The sequence below is a fragment of the Chlamydotis macqueenii genome, chromosome 3 (genome assembly GCF_036417535.1).
Source record: "Chlamydotis macqueenii isolate bChlMac1 chromosome 3, bChlMac1.mat, whole genome shotgun sequence".
Lineage (NCBI taxonomy): Eukaryota > Metazoa > Chordata > Aves > Otidiformes > Otididae > Chlamydotis > Chlamydotis macqueenii.
The window spans coordinates 116,958,973-116,973,944 of record NC_141558.1 but is presented as its reverse complement, the minus strand read 5'-3'; the positions used below and the strand labels follow the sequence as shown (position 1 = coordinate 116,973,944).

Sequence of the window (14,972 nt, the reverse complement as noted above, 5' to 3'; positions counted from 1 at the left end):
GGGAGGCTGGATTCACAAACCAGTCCTACCTCCCTGCTGCTGGAAGGGTGGAGTGCCCTTCATGAATGCAGGCATCACTCTCTGGTCTGTTAGCAAAGTAGAAATGCAGCATTTCAGGCTCCCCAAAGCACATAGCGCCATTCATCGCTTACTGCAATGCGCTGGCACCCAAACACCTCCAGTGCACCTCTGGGAGCCATGTGCATTTAATTTCAGGAGAAACAGAGACAGTAAGTAACAAATAAAACCTTCACTTACACTATCTCATCATTCTGGAACTCCAGCTCCCCGCAAGTGTCTTCAAAGTCCTCTCCTCCACCTTTGGCCGAGCCTTCAATGGTTTTGTAGGGCACAATAACATTTCCTCGTGCACCTGAGGTTCGCAACACTTTAACTTCCATGGTCCCCACACTTTCACTGACGTGTGTTACTGGTTCCTCAAAGGTGAAGATGCCAGCATGGTCATCATCAAAGATGGTAACAGTGGCAGTAGATGGTGATCCCAGGCAGGCAAGAGTTGAAACACGACTGGCCTCAAGAATGCCCTCATCTGAGGCCTCAGTGCTCACACGAACATTGCTGAGATGGACCAGGAAGTTCTCGTCCTCCTCAAATATGTCATCATCGATTATGCCAACACGGATTTCCTTCTGGGTCTCTCCAGGCTTGAAGACCACTGTCCCTTCAGTGAACTCGTAGTCAGAGCCGGCATTGGCTGTTCCATCCTCTGTCCGGAAGTCAACGTACACCGTGTTGGTCAAATCGCCTCCCCGGCGAATGATGGTCAGGGCGACAGTGCCACAGTTCTCCAGACACTGGTAGGTACCCTGCTCAAAGTAGAGCTTGCTGATGGGATCATTTTCTGCCACCTCACTGTTGACCTCATGCATGCTGACAGCTTTGCGGGCCTGGTCTGCAGCATGTCTCTTCAAGATGTTGCCTGCTCCGGTCATGAGCCGAGTGGCCTGAATGCGGTAAAAGGCCCTGCTCTTCTGCTGCTGGCTCAGAACCTGATAGTTGGCCAACTCTATAAGCTGTTCAATTTCCTTGTCGGGGTGCTTTTGTTTCAGCTCCTTCAGGATCCGAGCCATTTCCCTCCTGGCTTCCTCATCATCCTGGTCTTTCTCATCCACCTCCAACACCAGTGTCCCATCCAAAAAGTTCTCCACATGAGAATTAGCAACCTTTCCATCCATCTCAATATCAGCTTTGGAGGAGGGTCGGTCACCCTCATGCTCAATGATCATGCCTCTCTGCTTGCCAGCTCGGTATTTCTTGTAGACGTACTTGTAAAATAAAAGCCTCCTGTCAGCTATCCAGGCAAACACCACACAAATGGGGAAGAAGAAGAAGGTGAGCAAGCCTTCCCAAACCTCCACAATCCCAGGAGAAGACACAGATAAAATAATGTAAAGCCAAGTGTAGGCAAAGATGCTCCAGGCCGCTGTAACAAAAAACACTCGCAAGTGCTTGATCTTCCTTATCTCTCCATCTGGAACAACGTAAACACAGATCGCAATGATGACAAACATGTTAAATGCAGCGCTCCCCACAATTGTGCTTGGCCCCAAGTCCCCTGCTGTGAAGCCATGGCCACACACTTCAATAACAGATAGGAGGATCTCGGGGGCAGATGAGCCCAAGGCCATCAGTGTGAGGTTGGAAACGGTTTCGTTCCAGATCCTCACTGTGGTTTTGCTGGTCTCACCATTGGGCTTCTTGATGGTTATTTCCCGCTCTTGTGATGTAATGACTTCAATGGAGGACATGAAGCGGTCAGCTATGATAGATACTCCCAGGAACATGTACACCATGGCTACAAAATACACTGTTGCCCGAGCAATTTTGTCACCAAATGAGGGGTCTTGGGGTTCCCATATTGGTAAAATCACACCCTTTTTGCAGATGTATGAGCCAGTGCACTCCTCGGTGTCATTCACAGGCAATTCACTGGGGTTTTCTGCATGTATGCCGTCTGCATGGAAGAGCAACACCAGCACAATGCTCAGGAATTGGAAGCTCACTGGGAAGGTGGGTGGGTGAGTGGCTCGCGACATGGTCGCTTGCACCAAACAGGTCCCAGACCTCCTCAACCTGCAGAGACCAAAGGAAAGATACATTAAGTGAGGCCGACTAGAAAGAATAGATTTTCTTCTATATCCTGTTTATTTCCCATCTTTCCCAAACATATAATCAAGTTATCCTGTTACTCAAGAAGATCCATCTAGTGAGTCCATTTGTGTTATGATTACTGTAGTTTTCCATGTACAGATCACCTACTTCAGTTATCTGAACTAGGATGGATTCAGATGCTATCAGAGGGCAAGCACCTACCCGCTTTAGCTACTATGATGTTTAAATGCCACTTTCTTTTTCTTCGCTGAAAGCCTATTTATTCAATTGCATTTTCTTGTTTCTCATCTAATTAAAGCCCATCATTCTGCTTCGCAGCTGGCAGAAGTGTTTCCCCTTTCAAAATTACAGTGCACTCACCCACTGGCGTTCAGGGTAAGAGCAGGAACAGACAGGGAAATCTACTATCCCCCTACCATTTTTAAGAAATACTTGCCATTTTTAATCGCTGTAAGCTATGTATTTCACAGCCTTTTCTTACTCACAGTCTTCCCGAGCATCTACTCTACATCAGAAATCTCTATGAAGTGAGCTCAAGCCCTGGCAAAACCTTAGTCTTAACAGTAACTTGGTCATAAGGTGCACCAGAAGGGCAGTCTTTAATTAATGATTTTGGAGCCAATCCTTCCACAGTGCATCACTTTGCACCTTCCCAAAACTGGAAAGAGCCCCATATGCATCCAAGCCTGCCTCTCTTGGCATGCTTTGAGAGGAAACCTGTCCCTACACTCTTTTCCCACTAGGTCAGCTTTGACGGCTTCCCCTTCAAGGGCCTTTCTCACTCCATTTACAATATCAGTCATCAGGCATGACAGCAGTACTTGCCCTTATCCTGCCTCAGGATTTTCCAGCAGTGTAGAGGAGCTTTTAAAGAGGTTTGCAGTTAGTTAACAGTGCATAAACCAAAAGAACAGCTGCCTTTAAGTACATAGAGATGCTTAGTGCAAAATCCCGAGCATGATCAGTGTTACATTCTCAATTTTACTCGTCAATAAAAGCCAGATTCCTAGTTATTAAAGCTACATTTTCTCCTCAAGGAGAGCCTTTGCCATACTACGCTTCTCTATTCCAAGTTAATTTAATCACATGGTACTCAAAAATGTTTCTATGAAGAGAGGAAAATGAATATGTCAATACCTTTAGTTTGCTGGAGGATACAAAATGTTGAACTGGTTTTGCTCATAAAAACCCACACCTCAGAAGGATGGTGTTCCTGGGCCCATATCAGAGACAGGACACAAGCAGGAGATCCAGTCAACACCTCCCAAAGTCCATCCTCCACAATGCCTGGCAGGTCTCACCCTACTGTTCACCATTTGCCTGGTCTGCAGTAAACACAAGGCCAGGTCTGCCCGCCCCACAGCTGCATGGGCTGGCAGACACACACCAACCCATCCACACTAAAGGCTGCACCCAGTGACAGCATCCCAGCTATCACCTGGGCCCAGTCATAGCGAATGTGAGACAACTAGGATGGCTAAGCATACCTCCCCTCTTCCTCCTGAAAGAGGGTTTGTTTCACAGCACAGCTGGGAATCAGGCTGGCTCTACAGCCACACAGCAGGCTACACATGCTGCATTGCTGACTGCAAAGTACAGCCAGGCAGGTGATCCTGGGGAGACGTGTTTACCATCCTGAACAGGGACATAAAACGCCTCCTTGAAAAAAAGCATCTGGTCACCACCACCAATCTCCTTATCCCCCATGACACAGAAATCCCTGCTCCTCATGAGGGCAGGGGCATATTACACAGGGACAAGGCTGTGTGCAAGTGAAGGACTGGCTGGAGGAAGCAATGGGTATCATCCTGCACCCACATTACGAGATCTGCTCCACAAAGATATATTGTAATGAGGAACCAAAGTCTTCTTCTCCACTTGCTTTTATTTAAGGATGCTGTAGTAGGATTATTGGGCTGGAAGAATAATACTGGGAATTTATTGATACAGTTTTACATAAATGGCATTTCCTCACCAGGAACTGTTGGTCTGCCTCCCCTCTCCCTTCCCAATTTTCTAATTAAGAAAAGAAAACGATACACAGAGCAGGACGTGATCAAGTCAGAGAGCTGAGTGATAAGAATAGATAAGATGAACAAGAAAAAGCAAGTCTCGTATATAAAGACAGATTTAAAAGAAAGGAGTTGTTTGTGCTGGAAATCCTGGTAATGCTACAAAAAAAGCTCTTACTGCTGCAGTCAGAAGGTCCCCTGATCACAGTCCCTGCGTACATTCTGCTTCCCAGAATGCAGGCTGTAGCCACCACTTACAAATCCAAAGTAAAAAATTGAAAACACGATGTTTGTAAGGAAGAGCATCTTTTCGCAGGCCATTTGGCGGATAGCTAAGTTGAAACAGATGTGTGTTCATGGTCACTGAAGTTTAGCCAGAGCATGAATTTGTCACCCAACATCTGTACTCCTGTGTTTCATGCTGCTCCAAACCAAGTCTCAGAGACATTTGATAAAGGGGCTGTGAAAACACAGGCTGACTTGATATCTACTCTGTTTATCTCAGATAGCTCCTAAGTGTAGTTTTGGGTTTTTTTTAAATATGTAGGTTTAAAAAAAAATTTTAGTGTGGGCTTAAAATATTACTCAGCTGCATGGTTCTTCACTGTCTCTTTCTAAAGGGTAGTAGTTTCAACAGAAAACTCAGGAGCATCCACCTGCCTGTGTTCAGTTAATTTTCTCCCTGTGGCAAGTCATATACTTGCACACATACAATTATTCAAAGCAACCAGGCATTGTGAAATCCCCTTGGCAAGAAGAGGAAACAGATGGTTCTAGAGAAAATATTATGCTTTGGGTCACTGATTTAGGTCATAAAGAACAGGAGAGTCCCATCACACTTTGGACCAACTCTGCAGTCTCAAAAGGATTTGAGCACTAGAAGTCTCAGCCAGAAGACAGACACCCACTAAATCAGATAAATAAGTAACTTTAATTTTATTTGCCACATGCTTCCATTTCAAACATTCTAATATAAGTTGGTTTTGGTTTGTTGTTGGATTTGTTTGTGTTTTTTTTTTTCTTTCAAGACCCATATTACATTAAACAGGAGGAAAAAAGTCTTAGAGGCTTGCACCTGAGCAATCCATGTTTCTGGCCTTCCCATCCAGCTCTCCATGTACAAACAACATGTTTCCCTCAGATGGTAGTAGATAAGAAACATGGAACTTTTCTGGAGAGTTCAGATGGGTGGGGAAAGGTTGGAGCTTTGGAAGAAAAACCCACTGGCCTTGGCAATGTGCCAGGACCCTTCTTTGAGCGGCAGCAGCATCCCCCAATTCTATGTTGGACTTTCTCCAGCATTTTGTGGTGCAGTAATCAAGCAAGATGCACATACTTTCACCAGCTTTCCTACTTGAACCAATTCACAATGAGCATTATTAACACCAGACTCAGGAATTATGGAGGGCTAGAATACAGCTGGCCACAATACGCTGGTTACACACACACACAATCAGAGCCTGACACTCAAAATATTTCTGAGAAGCAGCTGCTATAAAATTAGCAGCATTTCTTTATTCATACAATCCAAAATAAACAGCGTGGTCCCCAGAGACCCTCTTACTCAGCATTTGCACAGGGTCTCAGCCCATGGTCAGCACACTGCTGCAGGCGCAGTGGTAGGAATATTCCCAGACATATCATTCACATGATTCTCTAACGAGAAGCAAGGCTACCAGAATGCCAGCCCTCCCTCCAAACCCAACTTTGTTAGCTTTTCATTAAGGTGTCTCAATTGCATTTCCCATCCTGGCCATCAACAATAAAAGCAAATGCAGTAGCTGATTCACAGCATGCCAGGCTAGCAGCCCCGGCAAACCTCGCCTGCCGTGGTGCTCATGGCCTCGGCGTCACTCCCTCAACACCTCTCGGGTCAGATTTACCACAGCAGTGCTGGGCAGGGTTGCAGAGATATTTGCCTCCCTACTAGACATGGGAGCTCTGGGTTTTACAAATTGGTAAGAGAGAGCTCCTGCTGCCAGCTTGTGCTTCAGCCCCACAGCTCAGGAGCTGCCAGATGGGGAGAAAACTGCCTTTTAGACTCTGCTCTGACCTTTCTCCAGCAGCAACACTCCTTCAGGCTCGCTGGTTGCTACATGCAAGGTGAGCCTGAAAGCTGCTTTCCGTTTCAACAATTTGCAGCTTTTCCTTTGCAGCAGCCTCCCAAAAGTCCCATCTCCATTTGGGCACTTTGCCCTTGAAATATCCACGGTAAGACCCTTCCTACGCCTTTGTATGATACACAGGTTTATGATCATCTGCAACAATCTGGTAGCACCATTATTTTTCAGACTACTGAGAAATATTGTTACCCCAGACACTTTCACTACAGAAGAAGGATTCGGCAAGGAAGGAAGTGGCTTGCGTTCACGAGGAATGAGTGGCCACACAACGAGAGTGACTTTCCACGGAGAATGTTTTTCGCAGCATCCAACAGAAAACCTGTACAGAGCAGATGTAACACAGCAGCGTTCACACCATCACAGCCACCACCGATGATACCCAATGGTGCCTACCCCACTGTGACATCAGCTTCATAATAAACACCATTACTCTGAATTTACCACCAGCTTATGGGAGAGGGTGTCCCCACAGCCATGTCACTGGTGTATGGGCGTGGGAGCAGCACCCTCTCCCCATAGGGTGATTGATCGCTTGCTGGGAGGCAGTAGGAGGTTTGCTCTTCACAAGAGAGCGGCTGCTTTCCGACATGCTGTGGCGACACGGCCAGGAACATGTTGCAACACCACAGGGACTCCCAGCCAGCCCTTTCCCATCTCATAGTCAGAGCTGGACAGAGAGAAGCTTTTCCTAGTGAGACTTCACTGGTGCAGGGGGACAGGGAAGGCAGCTTAAGACCCCCTTTGCTGGCATCAGGGACAGGAGAGAGATGGTCTCTCTTCAGCCAGAGGGGCCAAAAACTTTGACAAAGAAGTAGCTAGTAGCTCCAGCAAGGCACAGCTAGCCTGCAAGCTAGAGAAATAGAGCCTCAAAGCAAACCAGCTACTCACTCTCCTGCCAGTGTCCCTGGTGAAAAGACAGCAACCCCCAAAAAGGCCCCAAGTGAGAGGACAGGGTCTCCTAGCCATCAAGTGCCTCCCTCCCCGGCAAAAATGGCTGTTTCAATTTACGTGCCCTATGCTTGTACCACAAGGTCAGACCTGAAGTCTCCAAGTCATAGCATCCCTTTCCCAGTTTCTCTTGCAGGCAAGTAGCACCTAAGAGTCTACTGCAAGCAATAACCAGCCTTCCCTGGGGAATGCACTGCACAGCTCACCTCCATGGGTGGGACTCATACTCACTGCTCCATCTCTGGAGGATGAGCAAACCTCTCCTCTCCTGCTAAACCTTCCTGGCCATGCTGAAGCCTGTACACCTGTGCCTCACTGAAACCAGCAATCTGCTTCACAGCAGGACAGCTTGAGCAAAGCCTGTATTGGGAAAAGACACAACCGTAGGGAAAAAAAAAAGCCCAAACAAATTGACAAGTCTCTGACTATCAATCAGTAAATCAGTCAAGAGCCTAGGTCCAGCTTCCTACAGCCGAGGGACACAAAACGGATACCAACAGCCCTGGAAGGTACAGGGTGCTTGGAGATTTGTTTAGGCAGCCACAGGCTCCGCTGGCTTCACTTCTGATCTTGACACTGACCTGTGGCACAGCTTTGGTTAAAAGTAGCTCCTGCCACCTGTGATTTTTACTCATCAAAGCAGGAGAAGGGCCCTACTGCCACGCTGGCTGTATGTCCGGACTTGTGGAGGAAAGCTGCTATGTCAAAATACCGTGTTGCCACTCAGGGCTGCACAGCGTGACAGCACTTTAAACACAGCTTGGAAAACCCTTGGTTCACAGCTCTGCCTGGCTCCTTCTCCCTTCCACCCAGCTCTGCCACTCCAAAACAGGCACAGCCTGTTGGCATCTCCTGCCCATGACCTTCCAGATCAGGAAAACGATTTCCAGGCCATCAGCATCCTGATTGCATCAGTACAAAAAACCATCCAAACCTCTCCAAATATAGTCAGATGCACAAGCCCTTCATGAAGCCAATCAAGTAAAATACATATCAGGCCACCCTGTTTTCTATAAATGACATTAAAAAGCTAGAACGATTATCAGTCTGCAACTGATTTTTCCAAGTATCCTATCTCTTATATGAAGCATCTGATCTCCTCCCACAATCTCCCCAGCAACTTTCCAAAATAAACAGATAAATAGAGAAAATAAAACATCCCCAATATAAAATTTCAATCAGGTTGGATGAATTTGGGGGCAGCTTGTAGAGACTGAGATTGGAAGTGTTTGCCAGGGAGATTCCAGCCTTGCTTTTTAATGCATGGAGACTCACTGGCAAGTCGTCCCTTTTGCCCATGATTCAAGATACCAGCAAGGAAAATGCCAGGAAATGAGAAGCAAGGGAGAAATACTACATGTCTTTCAGGGTTGGGTTTTTTTTTTGGTTTTTTTTTTTTTTCTTCACATCTCCCCTCCTGCTCTTTGCTGTCTCTAGATCAGTTCTCTATCCCTACTACTTGCTTTTGATCTCTTCTTTATCAAGCAGCATCAGGCTCTTCCCCATTACTTCTCCTGGGCTGTTAATGCCTTCCTCTGCCTGTGGATCTCCCTTGCTGGTGGTGCTATCTGCCTGGTCTCCATGAGCTGGCTTTGAGGCTGCCTTGCTGACAAACTCCCTCTGTGATCTCAGGGGCAGCCCTGCATCTCCCTGTGCCCTGTGTCTCTGCAAAATGGGAAGAGCACCTCCCCTTGAGTGTCGGGACAAGAAAACACTGCTAATAAGCCTGAAGCTCCTGGGTAGCCTGGGGAGGAAGCATCTGCCCAGAGATGCCCTGTAGGACCCAGGAGTGAGGAATTAGCAGGCCAGTTGCTCTGTCTGCCTGTCTCAGCTCTTCCCTCCAGGCCCATTTTTGCACTGGGTTTGTAGCTGTATGTGGGTCCCCGCTGCAGTGGGATGCTCTCCTGGGCTCTGTGGGAGGAAGGAGCAGAAAGCTTCAAGGGAGCAGAGACAAATCCCTGGCTCCAGCTCCCTGTGCCCATCCAGGGACAAAGAGGTGGGAGACATCCCTAGGAATGCGTGTGGGGAAAGGCTGAGGTGACTGCAAGTTGTGGACCCGGACAATCTGGACATGGTCCTAGACAGGAGCTGGGCAGGTTAGTTGGGACTGGAGGCCCACCTTGGCACGTCCGTCCATCCGCCTAGGCCCTGGCTGGTGAAGGGTGGTAGCACCTCCCAAGAGAATCACCGTCCAGAGGCACAGCTCTGGAACAGCTGACTCTAGAGGGAGCTGGACTCTAATGCTGATCAGATGCCCAAGTTTTAGACCACCAGACCTCAGGAAAGGAAGACTTAAGTCTAAGTGTGTGCTGGGCCTTAGTTGCCTATCTCAAAAGCGAGGTTAAGTACCCCTCCCTCCTCCCCAGTCTCCCCCACCTTCTCTATCTCCCCAGGAGCTCTTTGCAGCAGCAAATCTCACTTCTATTTGTAGCCAGGTTTCCTTAGGAAGCCAGGCATATGAAATCACAGTTTCCATGTCTGTCTGTCTATTCACATTGCTCCCTCCCTCTCAATTTCAACTAAAATCACCAGAGGAATAGAGATAGCAGAGAAAGCCAACTTCCTACAAGCTTCCTGAACACAGCTGGAGAGATACCACTCACACCCTTGGCAAGGGAAAGACCAGTGAGTGAGCTCAGCCCATATTGGATGCCAGAGTCAGGATGGCACAGCACCCTGAGCACCCTGCAGCAGACCCAGGTGCAGCCAGGATTTGCACAGCTGCAGGTGCCAATGTCCATGAGCTGGGAGCACATGCAGATCATGGCACCCTGAGCTTGAACAGAGCTCCAGGTTGTTCACTGTGCCAGTCACTAGGAGAGCCAGTATTGCATGCCATTTGTGTTGCCTTTGACCAACCTGTTGGTTGGTTGTCCAGTGATGCTCGTGCCTTGGGGGACACTGGATTTTATTATAGGATCGGAGTTTCATGAGCATGCTGGAGAACAGTGGCTTTTCCCTGGTAAGCCAGCAGGACTGTATATCCCCCAAAAAAACACAACAGAAAACCAAATTGTCTCCTAGATATGCAGTGTCAGAAAATTGCAACCCTGGCAGCCCCGAGAAGATCAGGACACCACCAAAGGCCCAAACAGGCATAGGCATCTTGCAAGGTGCTGTGAAGACTCTCAAGAGCAAGGACATAAGCCAAGTTCGTGCTGTGCCATGTACAGTGGTGCCAGGAGAGCAAACTAGGTGCAGCCTTGGCAGCTGCAGGAGAATGAGTATTTAAATCTCAGGAGCAATTCACAGCCAAAAGATCACAAAAAGCTTAGTGAAAGTGTGGGAGAGAGAAGCAAGCAAAGTTTTATCAGCTTAAAACTTGGTGTTGGCATTCAGGGACACTAGGTATAAAGAGCACATCTTATCTCCTCAAATATCTTGAACACAAACCCTGGTACAGAGCAAGCTTTGAGCAACGCGATCTTTTGGCTGTGAATTGCTCCAATCACACTGGCTTAGGAGTTGTTTATGCCTCCAGAGAAATAGAGCTGGTGGGATATAAGAGGAGTCAGGCAATGCATCAACTTTCCTGGGGAGAAGGTGGTGGGCGTTCATGGCTTGGTTGGTAGGTTATGGCTCTAGAAATGCTAGATTATTTCCCTATTTGGGCTAAATGCCTCTGCTGGAAAAGGGGCAAAGCTGCTACTGAAGAACTAATTGGAAGGAAAAGGGGAGAAACAAACATTCATCAAATGCACCCAAGGGAACACAAATGCCTGTCTTTGGTGATGTCCACTGCCCCAGCTGAAGCCATGCATCACAGCTCTTTTTTTTTCCCAGCCGCCATCATCACATCAACATGCAAGTGTCCCAGCTTCCCTTTTCTAAATAAAAGTGCAGCTCTTCTCTTTGTGGTGGTGAGAAAAAGCAGATGAATGCCTAGGCAGGTGTCAGGAGAGCGTACAGAGAACCCCAGGCTCTCTCAGCCCCCGTTTCCATTGCCTGACTTGTGGATTTCCAGCATCTCGGGCTGGGGGAACTGCTTCCTGCGAAGCACAAGCAAAGAGTAGCCCTGAAATCAAACACTTGCACCCACACGCCTGTGACCTTGTGGTTTTACTACAGCTTTCATTTTTAGACTCCAATTCTCCCCAGTGCTTGCTGCATTTATACGATATTTTAGCAGTTTGCTTTCACCCTGGAGACAGAGCCGAGTGCGGGGTTGCTTGGAATGGCTCGGTGGGGAGGGAAGCAACAAGGCTACGATTAAAGAATTAAACTCGAGATGACGGAAGAGCCCCAGCCATGCTTCCACCTAGACAAAGCCTACGTGATGAGCGTTGCTTAATGCCAGCCCTCAATCACACATGCTTGATCGAGGCGAAAAACGGGAATTTCATCGTGGCTGCAGGTGCCTCCGACCACTCACCTCGGAAACCGTTTCACGGCAGAAATCCCCGGGGCTGGAGGAAAGAGCAGCCCTGCCCGAACGCACGAAAACCCGCGCCGGGCGGAGGCATCGCACCCCCGCCGCCGCGCACGGGGGGAGATGACCGTCAGCCCCCCGGGGCGGGGGGGGGGGGGCGGGTTGCTCCGGCCCCACCTGCCCAGTTCTTGGGGTAGGGGGGAGGCAATCCCTGCGCCGCAACATGTCGCGATTGGTCGGTCGGGGGGGTGGGGGGGTGGCGAGCCCTATCGCCTGTCTGAACATGCCGTGGCTGGGTTGCACAAAGCATTCCCGGAGGAGCATCCTACCCCCGCTTCCCCATCGGGTCCTACACGACTCCCCCATCCCGCTTCCCCCATCCTCCTCCGGTGTAGAAACCGGCGTGTCGGCTCGCCGGGGGGCTGGCCGGGCGCTGGGCCAGGGTTGGGGCCGGGGCGGGGGTCGGTCGGTTGCGATCCTACCTGGCGGGGTGGGGGGGGCAGGAGTGGAGTCCGCCGGGGGCGGCTCAGCAGCGGTCGGGCATCGCGGCGGGGCGGGCGGCGGAGCCCCGGTGCGCGGCTGCGGCGCGGCGGCGGGCGGGAGGGAGAAGGGAGGGAGGGATGGAGGGAGGGAGAGATGGAGGGAGCGCGCACACAGAGAGGCACAGGCAGCGCCCCGGGGATGCGCTCAGCCGGCCCGCCCCGCAGGCAGCCCCCCCTCCCGCTGCATCCCTCCGCCGCGCTGCGCGGGCAAGGAGAAACCCGCCGTCCCTCCTCCGCGGTGGCCGCTTCAGCCGCCCTCCTCCTCCTCCTGCTGCTGCTGCTGCTAGAAATATTTCCCGATTTCCTCCTCGGAGCGAGGGACTTTGAAAGGCAGGGCTGGTTGCGGACCCACCCCCAGCAGCCCTGCCCTGCCCTGCCCGGGGCAGCCCCCATCCCAGCCCTGCCTGACCCCACCACTGCCTGCCCTGCCCGGGACAGTCCCCATCCATCCTCTCTCTGCCCCCAGCCCTGCCCTGCTCGTCGCATCCCACCGTGCAGCCTGCCAGGGCAAGCCAGGAATTTGCACCCTGCGGGAGGGAGCGAGCCCTGGGAGAGATGGCAAAAAAAGGAAGCAGGAGGCGGGTGGGGTGTGTGCAAGGAGCGCCTTGCTGTGTCTGTCACCGTGCCCCACAACGTTGCCCATGGCTGCCATGGGGAGGCCAGCAGCATCCCAAGGGGCTCTGGGCTGAGGTTCACTCCCCTCTCACATCACCAATGGTGTTTGCAGACAGCAACACGGGCCGTGGCTGACAGGCAAGGGGGCATATGGGTCATCTAGGGCCCTCCTGGGAACTGCCTCCCCTGTCCAGGCCAGCCACTGAACCCACAGAGCCTCCTGTCCCCACGGGAGTGTCATCGGGGTTGGGGAGGTCCTGCAGGAGGCCACCAGCCTGGCACAGAAGGACTTGCTGCACCTCAGGCTGGCCCCAGTGTCCTTCCTGTGGGCAATTCCCCTTTCACCATGCCTGAACGACTCCTCCACCCTCTGCTGGCTCCAGCAAGGAGCAGATGAACCCATTGTCCCACCCTCCAGGCAAAACTCTGTGGCTTTAGGAACTTAAAATAGGACCAAAGCTAATAACTTACACAGTGGTAGTTGCAAGTACCCAGCGACCTTGAGTAGCCCTCTATGCCCAGATCCTCAGGTGCAACAAGAATCGTGGAGAAGCAGAGCCATTATTCTAGCTCCTGTGCTCTCTTACACCTTCTCCCTCTTATCTTGTCGACTGTGCCTGTAATTTTTGTCACCACTGGCAAGACAGCAAACCAGAATTTTACCTTTGGATTTGGTGCGGTTTTTTTTTTTTTTTTTACATCACCATGTCCTTCAGCAGATATAGAAAACTAAATTTCTCTGTTCAGGATGAGGTATAAGACATGGAGGACTTCATGTGAGGTATAAGACATCACAGGACTTCTTTGTAAAGCACTGTGGGATGAACTGACCAGCCAACAAACCAGCCACTCATTATTCGTGTTGCCGCTGTTATTGATATTACTTAGTTTTGGTTTCACTTTAAGAGCTCATTTGCTACACATCAAATGAATGGCATTTCCAAATAAGAATTTGGTTTAGAAAAAAACCATGGTTTTGTGTCCAGTAGCTACCTCTGATTGTCTGTCTCACATCTTTTGATTTAAAACTCTTCAAAGGAGGGATAAGGTTGCATCTGTCCATGTGTGGTACTTTGATGGCACTCAGTTCTCCCAGCAAGGCCGTTGATATAAAATGAGCACAACTAAATGTGTACAGCATACACAGTGCTTTGCTCTGATCAGGACCTGAGTGGAGCAGTGGTTGTGTACCAGTGGCATTTGCCTTGGCAGTAGCTGCAGGATGCAAGGTGCTGCACAAGCTGGCATGGCAAATGGATAGTGTGAACAGAAAAAATTGGCATGGTTGCAGCAAACACAATCCCTACTGTTGCTTTTCACCCTGCACACTGAAATCTAATCATTGCAACAGTAAGCAGTGGAACTCAAATTTTAATTAGCTGTCAGCCATGAAGTTCTCCCTAAAGCTCTCCGTTTCCCTTGGTTATGTTGCTGACCTACTTCCCAGCTCTTTCACTGAATATGGTACACAATTCCTCCGGAGCACCAAGACATTAACTCTGCTAATGGGGATCCACTGGTGAGTTGCTCTCTGAAGAGCCAGGCATGTCCCCAGTTCCTTCCCACCTTTTTCTGCAGCTTGCAGTGTTTTCCAGTCTCCCAGTGCCTCCTGCTGAGACCCTCAGAAAGGTTGCTTCAGCTGAGGGGGTTTTGTGACATTTGAGGGGAGCTGAAGAAAACAAGAGTTTGTCAGTGTTTGTGGGGATGCTCATTACTCCATGCAAATGAACCCTTTTTATCACCCAGCCTGGGACCCAGCCTGGCACTGGGACAGAAGCAGTGAAGCAGAGATGCAGCATTATCCCACCTGCACCTGAGAGCAACTTTCATCTCCAACTTTCATCTGCTTGAAAAGTTACTGGAGGGATATGAGGCTGGGAGATGTCCCCTACTCCCTAGTCCCTCACACACCCCAATTAAGACCTTCATCTTTCACAGTCTCCAAGAGAAAGGTGGAGTTGGGCGAAAGGTGGAGTTGGGCTCTGAAAGAAAGAGTGGAAGTCAGGGAGTAGGGGACACAGTGAGCCCAAAAGATGAGAGGACACACTGTTCCATAGGACTGCTCCACACTTGCAGTGGCTATAGTTCACACAGCTTTTTCTCAGCCAAGCTAGCTGAAGCAGTAGCTGTAAAAGCACAGAGCTCTGCATGGGCTGTGAAATCTGCTGGACAAGCTGAGCAAATCCTCCTGTATTCTGCCTTGTGCTCCAGGCAAAAATGCAACAAGACT

The 14,972-nt window shown here is 49.8% G+C and overlaps 1 protein-coding gene across 5 annotated transcripts in view; it reads right to left on the bottom strand.

The window, feature by feature from the left end:
• Positions 1-14,972, bottom strand: part of SLC8A1 (solute carrier family 8 member A1) — a 148,763-nt gene that overhangs the window by 119,522 nt on the left and 14,269 nt on the right. For 4 of the 5 annotated variants that reach the window (XM_086743770.1, XM_086743769.1, XM_086743771.1 and 1 more), the window contains exons 1-2: positions 12,068-12,285; positions 259-2,094 (exon numbers count right to left, since the gene is read on the bottom strand). In XM_086743770.1, the coding sequence (XP_086599896.1) occupies positions 259-2,057 (1,799 nt within the window). In that variant the 5' untranslated portion in view covers positions 2,058-2,094; positions 12,068-12,285. Of the gene's footprint in view, positions 1-258; positions 2,095-12,067; positions 12,286-14,308; positions 14,412-14,972 lie in introns of those variants that run through there. The other variant, XM_086743768.1, reaches the window with a different exon arrangement.